The 19,386-nt window shown below is 41.3% G+C and overlaps 1 protein-coding gene across 8 annotated transcripts in view; it reads right to left on the bottom strand.

Moving 5' to 3' along the window:
- Positions 1-703: 703 nt before the first annotated feature.
- ZSCAN31 (zinc finger and SCAN domain containing 31) overlaps positions 704-19,386 on the bottom strand; it is a 45,148-nt gene continuing 26,465 nt past the window's right edge. For 3 of the 8 annotated variants that reach the window (XM_017889116.1, XM_017889112.1, XM_017889115.1), the window contains 4 exons: positions 10,308-11,170; positions 3,464-3,936; positions 2,619-2,769; positions 704-2,090 (listed from right to left, as the gene is read on the bottom strand). In XM_017889116.1, the coding sequence (XP_017744605.1) occupies positions 1,402-2,090; positions 2,619-2,769; positions 3,464-3,844 (1,221 nt within the window). In that variant the 5' untranslated portion in view covers positions 3,845-3,936; positions 10,308-11,170 and the 3' untranslated portion in view covers positions 704-1,401. Of the gene's footprint in view, positions 2,091-2,618; positions 2,770-3,463; positions 3,937-10,055; positions 11,171-16,208; positions 16,259-19,386 lie in introns of all 8 variants that reach the window. The other 5 variants (XM_017889113.1, XM_017889114.1, XM_017889117.1 and 2 more) reach the window with 5 other exon arrangements.

The raw sequence follows: 19,386 nt of genomic DNA, 5'->3' as shown, positions 1-19,386 counted from the left end.
TGAACTTGGTGCCAGAGCATACGTTTAACCCTGACAATAAATGTCTGAGCATGCTGGTCTCCCTAGTAAGCAGCAAGCTGCCCAAGATATCAGACTTCTTTTCTTTATAAAACTACTTCAATGATGCTGCTTGCAATGGCACTCAAAGTTGCTGACCAACCCCCCAAAAAAGAATAATGCAGACATAAAAGGCTATGAATTAAAGAGGTACCTTGTGAAGAATAGAGATTTTAAAGTATCATCTTATTATTTGTAACAAAAATGGAAAACTTAAATACAGTAATGACCGGCATTGAGAATTTGATATGAATCATCAACATAGTTATGTTGATACGTATATACTACGTACTATGTTGATGATTCATATCAAACTCATTAACATGATATCAACATATATATTGATTCATATCAAAAACATGAGTTAGATATGAAATGAGACATAGATTTCTATTTTTTTTTTTTTGAGATGGAGTCTCGCTCTGTCGCCCACGCTGGAGTGCAGTGGCGCAATCTCGGTTCACTGCAAGCTCCGCTTCCTGGGTTCATGCCATTCTCCTGCCTCAGCCTCTGGAGTAGCTGGGACCACAGGCACCTGCCACCACGCCTGGCTAATTGTGTGTGTGTGTGTGTGTGTGTGTGTGTGTGTGTATTTTTAGTACAGACATGGTTTCACCATGTTAGCCAGGATGGTCTCGATCTCCTGACCTCGTGATCCACCCGCCTCGGCCTCCCAAAGTGCTGGGATTACAGGCGTGAGCCACCGCGCCTGGCCGAGACACAGATTTCTAAACCATTAAAACTACAGGTTTTATACCATGGATAATGCTGCTTACAGAAGCTATCTATCACATTCCTAGCGGAGACCATAGCAATGATTTCCTGTGGGAATGTGGACGATTCTTATTCCCAAAAACCTTATGTTTGTTTAAAACGTCACTCTTACAGAAAAAGATGCACCTCTGAATATCCTTTGATCTTAGCCAATCTTTTTTAAAAGTATACATAGATACTGGTCTTGTAGAATTGTTCAATGCTCAGTATTGCTCAAAAACAGCCCCTCCATAACAATTTATTTCCAGATAAGATTTGGTCCCTTTAAAGGAAATCATTAGAAATGGACCAAAGGATAGGGAATAAGAAGGCCACCCAGGAACCCCCTACAATCACAGTCATCCACACAGGAGGCACCAACACCTGGTTTGTAGACAAGTGGTTCACTGCAATGCAAAATAAATTTTATATGAACAGAATAAGCCACTTGAAAATCTTACTTTCCAAGATGGCCCCATTTAGGGGTCTGAGGGTCCACAGAATTAGTCCAGTTCTGCTGGAACAGTACGGATTCTAAAATGCCTAATAAGGTTGCAATGATGACTGAAGGCTTTCCCAAACTCATCACACTCATGTTCTCTCTCCAGTGTGGATTTTCTGATGTTTCTTAAGAAGGGTCCGCTTACTAAAGAGTTTACTGCACTGACTGCACTGATAAGGTTTCTCACCAGTGTGGACTCGGAGATGCTGGAAAAGCCCTGCATTCTGAATGAAGGCTTTGCCACACTCACGACACTGATAACGCTTCTCTCCAGTGTGTATCCTCTGATGCTGAACAAGGCATGAGCTGAGAAGGAAAGCCTTTCCACACACTTTGCATTCATATGGTTTTTCCCCTGTGTGGATTCTTCTGTGTCTAGTGAGGCCATTGCTGGCACTGAAGGCTTTCCCACACTCCTTACACTGATAGGGTTTCTCTCCAGTGTGGCTCCGCCGATGTTCATTCAGGCTTGACCTCCGGCTGAAGGCCTTCCCACATTCTTCACATTCATATGGCTTCTCCCCAGTGTGGATTCTCTGGTGCTCAATGAGTACTGAACTCTTAGTGAAGCTTTTCCCACATTCATTGCACCTGTGGCGTCTCTCTCCAATGGAATGTCCCTGCTGCTTTTCTGCCCTGCTGTCTTGTTTACAAGTTTCTCTGTACTTAGAATCCAAAGATACGTCTCTTTGGAGTCTGCTATCCCCCAAATGCTCCATTTCTTTTAAGATTTCTTGCTTTGATGCCAACTCCTGGTTCTCAGGTATACTTTCACCATCTGGAATAATAAATGGACCAAACAATGTAATCTCTTTCCTTTATGAAAGGACACAATTATAGGATGGAAATAGAAAGATCCATATCAAACAGACATGTTCTAGGAATGAAGAACTGCCAGTTAAGGAGGGGATTGGGTTAAACAGGGATGTTTAAGCTAGTAGAGTAAGGGGTCATCAGCACTGCTGAAATGGCTGGAGGGAGCACCCAGAGGCTCCCAAAGAGGATGTACAATAGCAGGCACTATATTATATTCATTACAAGGCAGGCACTGTTCTAAGTGTTTTACATATGTTAATTTATTAAATCTGAAATGACTCTGTGACTGACGTGCTATGATTATCTCCACTTCAAATATGCATAAACTGAAGACACCGGAAGGTTACCTGACTTGTCCATTGTCACAGAGTTATTAAATGCAGCGTTTAAATTCCAACCCAGGCAATTTAGCCCCAGAGTCCACAGTCTTAACTATTGCCCTCTACAGACCTGCCAGAGATCTCCTGAAGGGACCTGTCAAAATCCTTACCTTGTTCTCCAAATTGGTGGAGGCGAAAAGATTCATACTTGAGCTGTGTCACCATAGGCTGAAGTTGGATGTCTGTTGGTTCCTGCTTGACCTTCAGATGTTCCACCTCCTTCGAGAGCACTTCAGAATGTCCATGTTCATGGTCTAGAGCCTGAAGGCAGGTAGGCATATTTGGTTCATAAGAGGGGAATTATAGGAGTCCAAGCTAATATGAAATGAAAGATATCACATGGAACTATATGAAACATTTTCTAGAGAGATGTCACAGTGGAAGGTCCAGAGTTTAATTCCGTATCCAAAAGCAAAACAGGGAAGAGTGGCCCAATTTAGTATGGTGGTTTAAAATAAATCCACCAGGTAGAATCGAACTGTCCACCCCCAGCCCCCTGAATGTGGGCTGTACTTGATAACTCAACTCTACTGAATAGAAAGTGAGGCAGAAGAGATGGTATATAACTTCTGAGTCATAAAAAGCACTGTGGCTTTTTCCTTTCTCTCTCTCTCTCTACTTCTCCCCTCTGGAGGAAGCCAGCTGACATGTTGTGAGGGCACTCAAGCAGCCCCATGAAGAATACCAACATGGTAAAGAACTAAGATCTCCTGCCAATAGCCGGTGAGTAGCTGAGGCCCCCTACCAACAATTGTACCAGTGAACCATCTCGGAAGTGGATCCGCCCACCTGAATCTTGTCTTCAGATGACTGTAGTCTTGGCCATTAAGGTTTAGGGGTAATTTCTTACACAACAGAGAACTAATACATATAGCTATAGCCAACCAACCTGTGTCACCAAACCCCACCTTTCATTTAGTATTTAATGTCTAGAAGTCCATCTTTGTCCTCTCACCTGGTTCCCTGGCTCACTAAGCTCTTGTTCCAGATCTTCGACTACAGCCACAGCCTCCTCCCCACTCTCTGGATGGTGCTTCCGCACCCAGGCCTGGAGCTCCTCAGGCAGGATAGTCAGGAACTGCTCCAGCACCAGCAGCTCCAAGATTTGCTCTTTGGTGTGGATTTCTGGCCTTAGCCACTGACGACAGAGTTCTCGGAGCCGGCTCAGAGCTTCTCGGGGACCAGGAGTCTCTTGGTAACAAAACTGCCTAAAAAGTTGTCGGGAGGCTTCTTGGCCAGAAAAGTTGTTCACTCGAAGTTGGGCTTGTTGATCCCAGATAGGGTCTTCCTCCACTTTCACAATCTTAAGATCATACTGTTCCTCTGTTGAAGCCATTCCTGGGGTTAATTTAGAAGGCTTACACTGGTTTTAGGTGAAAGGATAACTGTGATTTAAAATTTTCTGATTTAATCTTCCTTAGAAGACACCTGATGATAGAGCATTATATATTAATGGAAATAAATCATAAAGTAGTGGGGAAAAAAGCAAAGTATGGAAATATGAATGGTATTCTATCATTTATGTTAATACAATGTATATATAGTTACTGACTTACATATGTTTAGCAATTGGGAAAAGGCTCTTCCAGAGTATGTTAATGGCCTCAATTCTTCCCCCTTCCCTGTAGCCATGTATTAATATTTTGCAGTGCCCTTCCATTGTGACACTGAATTCAACACTATGACTTGATTTTGCCAATGATATTAGCAAATGTGATGCATGCAGAGGTTTGAACAGTACTTGTGTAACTGGCTTTGCTTACTCTTGCCCTCTGAAATTGCCAGAAGAAGGATATTTTTTCAGATGATAAGAGACATGTAGGACAGAGCCAGATCACCCCAGTGGAGTAGATGAGACCATCCTAGATTAGTTGACAGCCAGCTAACTGCCAGACATGTGAGCAGGCCTAGCCTAAGGTCTGCAGAGCTGCTGAATGCAGATGTATAAATAGGGCCTGCCCACCCTAGGTAAGCTATGCCCCATATACTCATGTGCTATACATAAGTTTATCACTATATGCCACTAAAGTTTTGTGGCTATTTATTATACCACATTATTATGGCAACAGATAACTGATATAGAAGGGTGAACCTCTGGGAAGGAGAATTAGGTAACTGTGGAATAAAAAAGCAAGAGCTATTTACTTTTTGAGCACAGACATGATGCTAAAAGGAAATGCTCATTGCAGCATTTCATATTTCAGATTTTCAGATTAGGGATCTGTTAAGTTTAATGCAAATATTCCAAAATCCAGAAAAATCTGAAATCCAAAATACTCTGATCCCAGGGGTTTGGGATAAGGGATACTCAGTCTGTAGAAGTGATTTAAAGGCCTGGGCAATATGTTTATATGGTAGATCTAGGAGGAGAATAGGATATATAAAACTAGCTATAATATCAGATGATTAATGCTATAATAGAGGCCTCGCCAGAATATTCAGGGAGTAAAGAATAGAAAAAATAATTTCTGAGTGGGTATGGAACATTGAAAGAATATGACTTTGGGGCAAGTACATTTGAATTAGGCTAAAATCATGAACAGGAATTTATCAGGCAGAGAAAGGAAGGGATCCGCCATCATAAATCAAGCAAACAACATGAGGAAAGGTATTTAAGGGCACACACAATGGCGATAAGGACAGGCAAAGCTGAACTATAGAATATGGGTTGTGGGTAAAAATGTGAGAGATGAGGTTAAAAAGATGCATTACAGGGGACAGAAAATGGCCTTCAACTCTAGGCTAAGACGTTAGACTTTACTACATGGAACACTGAGAGGCATCAAGGCTTTTATTTCATTGTCATGGTGTTAGATCTGTATTTTAAAAAAATATTGAGTAAGATTCAGGATGGAAATGGTAAGAATATGTCACAGGGTTGTAGCCTTTTAAGTTGGGAAGTTTAATAGTAGTTACACTGATACAATGTTGACTTTAGTGGTGTAATTTAAGTTTTATCTGACTTTTGCCCAATGCTAATGGAATCATTAAGGTCTGAGAGCACGTGACAGTTTTTCAGTTACACTTTATTGGGTGAAAATGCATTTATTCTATTTATTCATATATTATGTGTCTGTTAGGTGTCTGGAATAGTGTTGAGGTGCTTAGTTCAAAATGGTGAAAGGAAAGGTCCCTACCTTTATGGTATTTACCGTGGGAAAGACAGACCTTAATAAAATATTCACATAAAGTTATGTTACAGAATTGAGAATTTGAAGAGTTACAAAGACCATGGCATTTATTCTTTGTCAGTGTCCAAGGTGAAATGTATATCTTTTTACTCCTTACTGTATTATCTGGTAATTTGGTTTGTTGAGTCTTCAGTTCAGGAAGACTGAAAGTCTGACAATTTCTAATTATGAATTTGCATTGGATTCCATTATTATTAAACATGTAGCTTCTCATGGCCTTAGGTTTATAGTCAAAAATTGTTCTGCAAATATGGGTTCTGCACTTTAATGCTATTGAGAAACCATGGAAATACAGCTGGCTCTTTTTATTTTGTTTTTTTTTTTTGTTTTGTTTTGTTTTCTGGATCACTACAGGCAATCTCTCACATACCCAAAGCCACAGGTAGAGTATTCCTCCATCAGTTGTATTCTTCTCCCCACAATTGGTGCTTAGGATTTACCTCCTGGTCTTATGCCACCATGAACTGTCTTTATCCTTAATGCATAGCACAGTGCCTGGCCCACTGTCAGTGCTCCATAAATGTTTTCCAGGCAAATAAATATATTCTCCCCTCCTATATCCCCTTTCACTTCATCAAGCCATGGTAAGGACAGGGAAGGGAACACAGAAGGGAAAATACACTCTTCTTGTCCCCCAAACCACCCCTGTTCCCAGGATGTATATGCATTACCCTATGTTCCCCAGTCCTCCTATCTCTTCCTATCTCCTCTCCCAAATTGCTACAGATTACAGACACTTCTTATTTTCAAAATGCCTAGAGGACTTACAAGTCTGGATTTGCCAAAAAATTATGAATGCATCTTCAATGTTTTGTTTACCTGATTTATTTGATTAAATGCAAATTTGGTGTCATCTGATATCCTAGCAGGGACCAAATACTTGATAGACATCTGACGAATTAAATGGAATAAGCTATTTAAAATCATCTTTAGTGAAACACTGCAGTACAGTGAATAATGTTCATATCCTGTGACCTCTCTAAGCAGTAATGACCATAGTACTCCTCTTATAAGTGTTGTGATTATACAAGGTAATGCATATAAAAAGCTTAGCATAGTACCTGGCCCATAGCAATTATTACATAAATATCAATGAGCAGGTATTATTAGTAAAGTAGAATTAGTAAATTGAGTATCTTCCTTTCATAGAGGAAATAAACCCAACAAAATAAAATATTGACGTCATGTGTTAATACTCAGTGGACAGTTGAAAATACTAGAAGAAATATTCAAGAAAATCCAGGACAGACAGTGACCAGTGGTGACCTCCCATTTGTGTACTGAAGCCCATCTCTAGATCCCACCAGGGGTATCCCCCTGAACATCCCAACAACAGCTCAAAAGCAACATTAAAAATCGGATTCATTTTTCCAGGGTGATATGAAACAGGCCAATTTATGACTAATTACCAATTGACTCCAAACATTTGGCATTGGAAGATGATATATAAAAGGGGATAAAGAGAAAGATATGGCCACCTACAAATACAAGACAAAAATCTCAGTGGACCAGAAACAGAAACACAGAGTAGTTAGTGGAGTTGATGCTGTGGGCTAACTGACTTGACTGCAGAAACAGTCAAAGACATCCTAGAATTCAACTCCTGGAGGATTAAATGTGGTATGTCTAAGGTTGTAGGGAACCAGGCTCACTGTTTCATGCCAGGGCATGAAAGGGGGATAAAACAATAAAAGGCAGTTGACTGCTGACTCAACTTATGACTTTATCAGCAACTAAGGCTCAGGAGGCAAGGGGCAAGGAGAGACTCATTACTAGTAACTGATCCATTTACTTGCTCGTTTAGTCAATAAATGTTCATTGAGTACCCATAACATATCAGGTACTTGGCTGGGCACTAGGGCTACAATGGTGAAAAAGATGGGACCAGGCCCTGTTTTGCTGGAGTATATATTTTAACAGGGAAGACAAACTGAAAATAAAAGCAACAACAAAAATAAGTAAGGAGGCAAATAAAATAATTATGAGTTGTGATGATTACTTTGAGGAAAATAAACGAGGCACTGAGTTACCAAATACATGTAGCCTATTTAGATGAGGTAGTGGGAGGTGAGGTAACATTTAAGCTGAGTCCTTAAGTGCAAAAGAAGTGAGCCATACAGAGTAGGGATGAGGGAGGGGAAGAGCACTCTGGACTATCCAAAGGCCCTGAGGAAGTGCATGCTGCCATCAAAGACAGGAAAGGAGGCTGGAGTGTCTACAGTCATGTGGGAGAAGAGTGGCAAAATATTAGGCTGGCAAGACAAGCAGGAGTCAGATCATGTAGGGCATAGGAGTTAGGATTTTATAAATGCAATAGAGAAACCACTGAAGGCTTTAAGAAAGGAAGTGATAAGGCTGAATTATGTACTGAGAAGCTCTGCTACTGGATGGAGAATGAGCTGAGGGAATGAGGGTAGAGGCAAGAGTAGAAGAAGAAAGCAAGAGTAGAAGCAGAAGAGGCAAGAGTTGAAAAAAAGGGTAAAGTGGAGGGGGTGAAGGCTACTGCATTGAATCTGGAAAGACTTCCACTTAGTTTAGATGTTACTGTACACATGAAAGGAGAAACAGCTTAACCTTTGTAAAAGCAGTTCAGTCACTGGACAATCAATTTATGGAGCTGTGCTAAGAGCTGGGAATACAGAGGTGTTTATAGCTCATGAGGATATAATTACAATACAATAAAATAAAAGCCATAATTTGAAAAATGTATACAAGGTATACTCTTGGAGAAAGTGGGAGAGCTCATCCTAAATACAAGATTAAGTTTCTATGCATTGCCTGTAATTCACAAAGGAATTTATTTTACAGATATTTACTAAGTGTCTATGAGGTGTCAGACAGCAAAGAGTGAAACAGTGCAGAGTTTGATGTGTCCCCATTGTCCTTCACTGAAATAAAAACATGGCAGAAAGAGCATAAAAGAGAATGTTTTCATTCGTGAGAACATTATCTCATGTCAGCATAATTAGCAACAGCAACAAAGAGATCATGTAAATCACAAATCATCTGTGTTGTAAAATACATCCCAAAGGATAACCAACTACGATGACAAGACAACAGAGGAAGAACTTAAATACCATGAGGAAACAGTCAAATCAAAAATTGGGGATGCACTACAGGAAGACTGGAAGAGCCTCCTTTTCAACAAGGCAATGGGATGGGAGGAAGGGAGGCAATGGGATGGGAGGAAGGAAGGCAAAGGGTAAAATTGACCTAGATTAAGACTTAACTACATGCAGTGAGTGGTCTATGATTGGATGCTAGTTGGTACAAACAGGTGGAAAAGACATCTGTGGGACAACAGGGGGTGGAGGGATTTAAACATGAACTAGGTGTTAGGTGAAGTGCCTACACTTAGTTGGGTGTGCTAATAATATTGTTGTTATGTAGGGAAATGTCCCTAATTTTTAGAGATGCATTAGAAACTAGAGGTGACAAGTTATGAGGTTTGTGGTTTTACAGTATTTAAAGAAAACATTATATGCGACAAACATTGCATAATGTTGACTTATTAAAGTTACGTGTATATAGGAAATAAGGCTTTTGAATAAGGCTTTTGACAGGGAGCGAGGTCTACCCCTTCTCTACCTCTCGACCTCGGTTTCGCTGCTAAAGCTCCGCCCCCTCTAGGGGTCTTTCCCACCACCCTGTGAAAGGAGCTACCTAGCTTGCCTTAGGTAGATAGCAAGGGAAGGGTCCCTGGAGAGCCCGCCCCCGTCCATGGGTCAGTGTCTCATCTCCACATAGCATAAAACGCAGCCTGGGAAAAAAATTCACGTTGCAGACACCGATAAGGGAACTAGCACAGGGTGTTGTGCCTATAGATATGCCCACGGCTGCACAGATAGAAAAACCTCGGGCCGTTTGGATAAAAACTTGCACAGAACCTCCAGCTCACTCAGATAAGGGAACAAGGCCTGGCACATAATGCCTTTGTCCTTTGTATAGTCAGCAGGTTCCCAGGAAAAGTTTCTTCTCCTTTTGTGGGTATGGGCACGGTGGGCTCTGGTAGGTTCCGGCGAGCGCTCTACTTTCCTTCATTAGCAAGATAAGCCCAGCTTCTGTGAATCATCGCCTCAGCCCCTGATTGGTCCGGGCCACGCTTTCACTTCAGATTCTGATAGGTCCTGGGCCAAGCTAAGCCGCATCTATGAATCATCATTTCAGTTCCTGATTGGTCCCGAGCCAAGCTCAGTCAAGCGTTCGCCAAGGCAGCCCGCAGACTAAGCGCATTCTCCTTTCCAGTCCACAAAAACCTCAGAACGGGCTCCATAGTGGGTACTCCCGGTCGGGAGCCCCTCTCTGCTGGCAGAGAGCTTTTTCCTTTCGCTTATTAAACTTTCGCTCTAACCTCACCTTTTGTGTCTGCGCTCCTTAATCGTCTTGGAGGCATGACAAAGAGCTCCGGGCGTTATCTCAGACAAGGAAAGGCTGTTTAACCTTCAAGATCAGGGGCGGGACCTCCACCTACTCCACGGGGACTTCAGGCCAGTGAATGTGTAGGGGCGGGGGTCCGCCTGCGCAGACGTTCCCTCCCTGCCTACTCCGAGGCACAGACCTGAAATGTTCCGGGAGCCTGGCGGGTCGCGACCAGGGACCAAGACTCACCTTCGGGGCACCGGGAAGCTACGGAACAGGTGGCGGGGCTGCAGCACCCCAATGACCGATCAACCGCAAAGGCCGGAAATGCGTCAGCCGTTCTGAGCCTACTGGCTGAAGCCAGGCAACTCTTTCCTTTCTAGGAATTCCAGAGGTGGCTGCATCTTGGTGACTCCCTTATTGCAAAACACGGGACCAAAAATCCCAGCCCCACTGGGTACGAGGCGGAGAAATGCGGCGAGGGATTTCTATGGGGAGCGGCCCCCAGCATTTAGGAGCTAGATGGTCATCGAGACGCAAAACATTAGAGCCGGAAGGTGTCAGGAAGATATAAAGGAAGAGAGCGAGTAACAGGAGGCAATTCCACGGCCAAACAGGTTTATTCACAGGAATAAGCCTAAGAAGAGTTCCAGTCAGGAATCTGGCTGATACTCTGATCGCTTACAAGCTGAGGCTTTTATAATAAAGTTCCTATTGGGGAGGGGTTGGGGAAGTGCTGGCCAGTTGGAACTGTTTGCAGACTTTCCAACTGGGGACAGATGTGGTTAGGGTCATTAGGCTCTGTTGCGGTTAGGGCTGTTATGCTCTGTTGAAGCTGAGGGCAGGGTTAACATTTGCTTTGTTTCTTGAGAACACAGTCATCAAGGTTGTAAAATGGCATCACTATTGTTAGTCCTCACAGAAGAGACTTCATACTTTTTCTGTCTCTAATACTTACCTATGCTTCTCCTAGTCTGTCCACTTCCTCTGGTCTCTTTGACATCACAAAGGGGAGATGGTAATGATGGGGACGAGAATACAGAGTTGTTTTTTTTATGGTCTTGTTATTTTGTTTTTTACTCTCAAACCTCTGTCTTCTGGAATCCCAAAGTCTAGAAGAAGAGCGTGTAAACAAGTAACTACGTAAAACTGATGCATGTGAAATGAAGTAAAATAAAATCAGTGCTTGTAAATCGATGAGGATAGTCTGTGGAACATATAAAATGCTAAGTACGTATGTAGGAAATAAATGTATGTATTAGTTTGAATTCGTGGCATGGAAGAGAGAGGAAAACTAATGGGGCAAAACAAGAAGCAGCAGGAATCTGCCAGTGTGCACTGGAAAAGGAGCAAAGGAAATAAATTTCTGAGAGAGAGAATCAAACGTACAAAAGCAGAACTGGGGTGAGATCCTTTGTACATCGAAAGAACTGGGCTGATCAGCATGACTGGAGAGTGGAATATGTGGCAGGGGCACCAGCTCTTACTTTTTTTGGATCCCTAACCAAGGAATTTGAGCAATCTGATCAAATTTACATCTAGAAATGTTATATTGGCAGCCATGTGGGGATGGACTGTAAGGAAATGAGTCTACAAGCAGGGAGACCAGCTAGGAGACTACTACAAGAATCTAGGGTAGAGAGAGTAAGGGCCTGAATCAAGGCAGTAGCAATAGAAATCGAGAAGACAGATAATACGTGTTAAGAGGTTGAGTTGATTTTTTACAATTCATTTATTCATTATATAGATTTTCATTGAACGCTATCTTTGTGCCAAGGGCTTGCTGGATATAATAATAATGAAGGACATAAGGTCCTCATCCTCATGGGGTTTATAATGTAATGAGGAATACAGACAGAGGGAGATCCAGTTTATACAATTCAAGAGACCCTATTTGAGAAAAAGAATTCAAAATAACAAGTACAAACATAGGTATGAAAATGGAGATTTAGGTCAGGCATAATAGCTCACACCTGTAATCCCAACACTTTGGGAGGCCAAGATAGGAGGATCTCTTGAGTCCAGGAGTTCAAGACAAGCCTGGGTGACATAGTAAGACTCTGTCTCAGGCCGGGCGCGGTGGCTCAAGCCTGTAATCCCAGCACTTTTGGGAGGCCGAGACGGCGGATCACGAGTCAGGAGATCGAGACCATCCCCTGCTAACACGGGTGAAACCCCGTCTCACTAAAAAATACAACAAAAACTAGCCGGGCGAGGTGACGGGCGCCTGTAAGTCCCCCACTACTCGGGAGCTGAGGCAGGAGAAGGTAAACCCGGGAGCGGAGCTTGCACGTGAGCTGGAGATCGGCCACTGCACCTCCAGTCCCGGCGACAGACGAGACCCGCTCAAAAAAAAAAAAAAAAAAAAAAAAAAAAAAAAAAAAAAAAAAAAAAAGACTCTGTCTCTACAAAAAATAAAAAATATTAGCCAGGTACAGTGACTCATGCTATTAGTCTCAGCTACTGGGGAGGCTGGGCAGGGAGAATCAGCAGGTGTAGTAGCCATGACCATGCCACTCTACTCTAGCTTGAGTGACAGACTGAGACACAGTCTCCAAAATTAAAATATATATAAATAAAAAAAAAAAAAGGAAAGAAGGAAGAAGAAAAAAAAAATGGAGATTTAGAATGGAAAATGGGCCAGGCGTGGTGGTTCACACCTGTAATGCTAGCACATTGGGAGACTGAGGCAGGCAGATTGCATGAGCTCAGGAGTTCAAGACCAGCCTGGGCAACCTGGTGAAACCCCATCTCTACCAAAAATACAAAAATTAGCCAGGCATGGTGGCACATGCCTGTGGGTCTGAGGTGGGAGGATTGTTTGAGGCTGGGAGGCGGAGGTTGCAGTGAGCTGAGATTGTGCCACTGCACTCCAGCATGGGTGGCAGAGTGACACCCCATCTCAAAAAATAATAATAATAAATAATAAAAATAGAATGGAAAATACATTCTTTACATCACATTACATTTTTTTTTTGAGACGGGGTCTCATTCTGTCAACCAAGCTGGGGTGCAGTGGTGTGATCATAGCTCACTGCAGCCTCAAACTCCTGGGCTCAAGCAATCCTCTTGCTTCTGCCTCCTAAAGTGCTGGGATTAAAGGTGTGAGCTGCTGCTACCACACCTGGCCATACTACAGATTTTAAAGTCTCCCAAACATCACAAACAAAAATCAGAAAATAACAAAATATTTTATTATTTAACTGCCTGACACCTATAGTAACTCTCCCCTAATTTGTTGGCTTTATGTTCTTGGACTCCTTCTTTGTATGTTAATTTCATAATTTAAATTTTTCTAGAAAGAATAAAAGGTTAATGTAGCCTTTCCTTTAGCATAGTTGATCAAAAGCTTTTAAAAATTGTTGACATTTGAGTAAACTTCTATCAAGTTTCTTTCAATTATGAGCTACAAGATTTCAGGACATTAACATTTTTTTATGTGGGGACTAATCTGAGAATCTCTGTGTTGATGACACATTAACTAGTTGGTCTTAGATGTCCTCATTGCCAATGGTTTATTATGTTGTTTTTGTCAATATAGGTATTTTGTGTCAAATGTGCAAGAAATTTAAATCTCTTTTCAATATGTTCAGTGATTCACTTTTCTTCAATAGAAAATCCAAGAGCCTATTTTTTACCGTATTCAAAGTTTAGCTTTTTTTCTTAATGAGTTGCTGATTTCATATAATTTGACATTGTTTCTTTTGTTATAATTTGCTTCCTGATGTCAGAATAATTTCCATTGATTTTATTATCTTTCTTTTGTTTCTCATTCCATTAACTTTTTTGGCGGGGGGTGGGGAAGGAGTCTTGCTCTATTTCCCAGGTTGGAGTACAGTGTCTCGATCTCAGCTCATTGCAACCTCTGCCTCCCGGGTTCAAGCGATTCTCATACCTTGAGTATCTGGGATTACAGGCATGTGCCACCACGCCCGGCTAATTTTGTATTTTTAGTAGAGACAGGGTTTCGCCATGTTGGCCAGGCTGGTCTCAAACTCCTGACCTCAGGTGATCTGCCCACCTTGGCCTTCCAATGTGCTGGGATTACAGGCATGAGCCACCGTGCCCAGCCTCCATTAATTTTTAAATTTAAATTTGCTCTCAGTTCTTTAATAAATTATTTCATTTTGTAATTTAGCATTTATTGCTTAAATCATGCCAAAATATCTTTTCAAATTGTAGTTAAAATGATTTATTTCTAAGATAGTGTCCCCTTACCAGATGCTAAAATTCTCTGTTGTTATTTCAGTGCCACTCAACAAGAGAAAAATAAGAGATGAGGAGTCAGAAATGGAAACAAACAAACAGTGGTTTAAACACCTGTTGCTAAAATATCCATTTTTTTCCCCTCAAATTTTGCAAGTTTATGAACCATGTAAATACATTGCTAGGTATCATTCTAGGCCAGGGCACTTGAAGAAACATGCAAATGCAGAATCACTTATGCTTTATAGACTTAAAAATAAACCCACTTCTGAATAAGTAAGTGCTGCAGTGGAAATAGACAGGAATCCCATGCCTGTTACAGTAATTACAGTACCCATCTTTAATTTATCACAGCCTAATTGGAAATAATATTGTATCACTTCACATTTTAGTCTTAGTTGCATATTTAACACTTTCCATTTCACATATAGACAGAAACCTAAAACATTATTATTCCTTTGCTCTTGCCCATTGATACGGTTTTGCTGTGTCCCTACCCAAATGTCATCTTGAATTGTAGTTCCCATAATCCCCACATGTGGTGGGAGGGGCCCAGTGGGAAGTAATTGAATCATGGGGTGGTTTTCTCCGTGCTATTCTCATGATACTAAGGTCTCATGAGATCTGAGGTTTTATAAGGGGTTTTCCCCTTCACTCTGTTCTCTTCTCTCTCCTGCCACCATATGAAGAAGATGTTGCTTCTCCTTCTGCCATGATTGTAAGTTTCCTGAGGTCTCCCCAGCCATGAAGAACTGTGAGTCAATTAAACCTCCTTTCTTTATAAATTACCCAGTCTTGGGTATTTCTTCATAGCAGCATGATAACAGACTAATACACCCATCTTTTGTAGTACTATTCTTATATATTTTACTTCTCTGTACGTTGCAACTGCCAGCTTAGAATGATACTATTTTTGCTTTAAATGATCCCTTGTTTTTAAAAGAAATTAACTAAAAAGCAAGGCTTTTATATTCACATACATATTCACCATTCTGATGCTCGTCATTCCTTCTTGTAGATCTGAGTTTCCAGCTATCACTTCCCTTCAGTCTGAAGTTTTTTTGTTTTTCTTTAGGGTTTGGTTTTGGTTTGGTTTGGTTGGTTGGTTTTCTGTGCAGGTGCAAGTCTGCTGGAGAAGTATTTTTCAGTTTTCATTTAATAGAAAATGTCTTTATTTCACTCTTATTTTTGAAGGACATTTCCACTGGATTTAAAATTCTGGGTTAGGAGTGACATCAGAAAGATGGCGGAATTGGAAGTACTAGCCCGGTTCCCCTACAGAAATGCTGATTAACAATTATATATGGATCAACATATCCTTATGAGAATTCTAGAGTCAAGTTAAAAAGTTGCAGTACCCCAGGTATGCTAAAAGCCAAACCTGCTACATTGAAATGGGTAAGAAGTACAATTTCACTTTACACAATGTCTTAGTCCAGTCAGGCTGCTATAACAAAATACCTTAAACTGAGTAATTCATAAACAACAGAAATTCATTGCTCACAGTTCCGAAGGCTGAGAAGTCCAAGGTCAAGGCAATAGCAGATTTGGCATAGAGTGAAAGCTTTTCTCTGCTTTTATAGATATGGTGCCTTCTATGTGTCCTCTTCTGGTAAATGGGGCAAACAGGCTCCCTCTAGCCTTTTCTTATAAGGGCACTAACCCCATTCATGAGGGCAGAACTCTCATTACCTAATCACTCCCAAGTCCTCACCTTTTAATGCCATCACCTTGGGGGCTAGGTTTAAACGTAAGAATTTTGGGGGAACACAAACTTCAGACCATAGGGGTCATGTCAGCCCTTCCCCCAAGTGGGCACAGCTCAGAGCTAGGCGAGAATGTCCTGGCTTATGAATTCTTTCTTGGGAGAAAGAAAAAATTGGAGCATGCATCCTCTGTTCTGGCTCTTTGGAGGGTGGCCCAAGGGACTGGCTTCTATCTTACCTCATTCGGAGAGCTGATGGAACTGTCATAGTTTGGATGCCTGGGAGCCACTAAAAACAAAGAAGAGGTGGGGTAGCTTATGAGCTGCATAAATAATCCTGAGAAATAGCATGGGCAAAAGAATGATCAGGGCCTTGCATTGTTGGCAGATACTGTAAGATGTGTCGGAACACAAAAAGCCCTAGAAGGAATGTTCTCCTAATATTTTTTTAGAATTTAGGTAGAAAAATGTATTTATAATGACTTTGAAGTGGTAGAGCTGTTTTTGAGGACCACAGATGCATTGGAAGAAAGCAATGGAATTGGGTGATTATGAATGTAAGACGAAGTGAAAAATTCAGAGACATCTCTGGCACCATATAGAGTCTCCTTCAGCCACAGGGCAGCAAAGGCTGACGATCAGGCCTGGGGCTCAGCTGAATGTGTAGCAGAGCTTGAGAAAAGATATCACATCCAGCAGGCTTGCTACGCTAATGCCAGAGAGCTAATTGGAAAGGAATGGAACTCTACAATTGAGGATATGGGTATCTAGGCCAAAGCACTAAAAAGTCTTGACTCCTCAGATTCTCCTGAACCCTATGGACCTTCAAAAGTATCCCATTCCTCCCTAGTGTTCTCTACTTGCTTGAAGATGTGTGCCCGCTCAGGACACACCTCACCACCACAACTGGACACTATGTTAGTTCCTAGGGTTACATCACAGCAAAATCTGGCTAGATAAGTACTGGGTCTGCAAAGGGAGTAAAAACACTATCTACCAAAGTTGCTGTAGGACCTAGCCAACACGTAGTGTCAGAACCTAGGATCATACATATAGAATTGGATCCTAAGAGAGCTGGGTCAACAGGAATCTGATATATAAACTTGGATAAGAAAGAGTGTATCAAGATAGAGACACTCTACTATGATTTAATATTCTGGCAAGGGCCCTGGGAGATGTTGCTTATATACAGATGAATATTATTTGATCCATAGTACTTTTTTAAAAAATCAAGGGTAAGTGATAAGGCTGAGGGCAACTATCATAATAAAAAGTCTCAAGTCCTTCTGCAGTTTTTGGACTAGAGCTAATTCTCAGAACTGGCTGTGTCCCCAGGAGGAAAGACCATGTAGCACTAAACCAAATAGCATATGGAACATTTCCCCAAGTCTTCTACAGAAAGACTGCAGTCCAGGACATTTATTTAGTTAGATATATATTGGAGAAAGGAGGAATATCCAAAGCTTTTTAGGATGAAACTTTTACACAAAGTATGAGTTGACATTGATACCTAGGTACCCAAAGTGTCATTGTGGCCCCCTGTTAGGATGTGGGCATATAGGGGCCAGATAAGAAATGAAGTTCTGGCCCAGATAAGGCTCATATTGAGTCAACAGACACTCTCTGCCTGCATTGGTCATTTCTCTCATTTCTGAATATAAAACAATATATATTACTCTCATTTCTGAATATAAAAATATGAACATACTTTAGAGTTGGAGTAACCCCACGTTGATCATTTGGGCTAGGGTTTATTATAGAGTTATTGTACTGGAAAAAGCCAAGTGGTAGTTTCTGAAACTGCTACCCATTCCCCAACCAAGAGTACTCAGAAAAAAAATTTTTGCATCTCAGTGGGAGTGGAAAGGTTAATATCAATCTTAAAGATGAAAAGAATGCAAAGGTGGTAGACATGATCATCCCCCACCTTTATCTCACCAGCTCTCTACAAAGCCAGGCAGACTCTGAAGAATGACAGTTAACTACTGCAGACTCAACCAAGTAGTAACCCCAGTTGCAGCTACAATGCTATATGCAGTATATTTTCTGTAACAGATTAATATGACTTCAGGTACATAATGTGTAGTCATTGATTTGGTAAATGCATTATTTTCCGTCCCTCTTAGAAAGGAAGAACAAAAGCATGAAAAGATAGACAAAGGTTTCTATTTCTGGTTGTTTCCCAGGGGCTATGTTATCTCTCCTGCCCCCTATCATATTATAGTCAGAAGGGATGTGGACTAAAGGTACAATTCTAAGGGTGTTATATCGGTTCACTCTACTGATAATGTATTATTCAGACCACATGAGCAAAATGTGATATGTTGGAGGCCTTGCTAGGATACATTTTCTACAGAAGCAGGGAAATATATTCAATGAAGATGTAAATGGAAAGGCAGGGCTGCCACAAAGGTTTTTTGGCCTCTTTTTTCTAAGACATCAGCAGACAAGAAAAGGAGTCACTACCCTGGCAGGAGTTAATGGTTCCAATATATCTTCAATGATATATTCTTCAATGAAGAATTATTTTTCAATAATATTCTTCAATGAAGAATTACTATAATTCTATCAGATCTACCAAGATATCAGATTGGATGGGTCCAGCAACAGTGCCTCACAAGATGTGTGTGGTATGTTCAGCATTGGACATGTGCAGGACTAGAGGGCAAATAAGCTTTCTGAGTAGGTGGCCCACATGTTCCTGTCATCCATCTCAACCGCACTAGCACCTATCTTTGAGCTCATTCCTGTGACTATAGGAGTGTGTGATAATTGTGTTTGGTGGAGTTTCCTTATGACTAATTGACAGAGGAAGAAAAATACTGAGTTTGGATTATTTGGGTTAAGTATCATGGTATGTTAGTAAAGGCTGAAAATAGATGGTGGCTATCTTAGAACTCCTCTCTGATGTGATCCTGGCATTAGTAGTCAAGGGAATTCCACCCAATGGGCAGAGTTTTGAATGGTACACCTAGTTAGGTGCAGTTAGTTATCTATATGGCTACAGGTAAAAATATATCTAGTACATTTAGGGTAATGATGAATATCATGTCTGGTTTTTAGGGAACTAGAAGAAAAAAGATTGGGCCAGACATGGTGGCTAACACCTGTAATCTCAGGACTTTGGAAGGCCAAGGCAGGTGGATCACTTGAGGTCAGGAACTCCAGATCAGCCTGGTCAACATGGTAAAACTAAAAATGCAAAAAAAAAAAAAAAAAAAGAAAAAAAAAAAAAAAAAAAAAAAATTAGCCAGGCATGGTGGCATGTGCCTGTAGTCCCAGCTACACAGGGGGCTGAGGCAAAATAACTGCTTGAACCTAGGAGGCGGAGGTTTCAGTGAGCTGAGATTGCACCACTGTACTCCAACCCAGGCAACACAGTGAAACTATGACTCAAAAAAAAAAAAAAAAAAAAAA

Source organism: Rhinopithecus bieti, unplaced genomic scaffold (genome assembly GCF_001698545.2).
Source record: "Rhinopithecus bieti isolate Rb0 unplaced genomic scaffold, ASM169854v2 scaffold_18466, whole genome shotgun sequence".
NCBI lineage: Eukaryota > Metazoa > Chordata > Mammalia > Primates > Cercopithecidae > Rhinopithecus > Rhinopithecus bieti.
The sequence above is the reverse complement of the archived record's forward strand: the minus strand, read 5'-3'. Positions and strand labels throughout refer to the sequence as shown.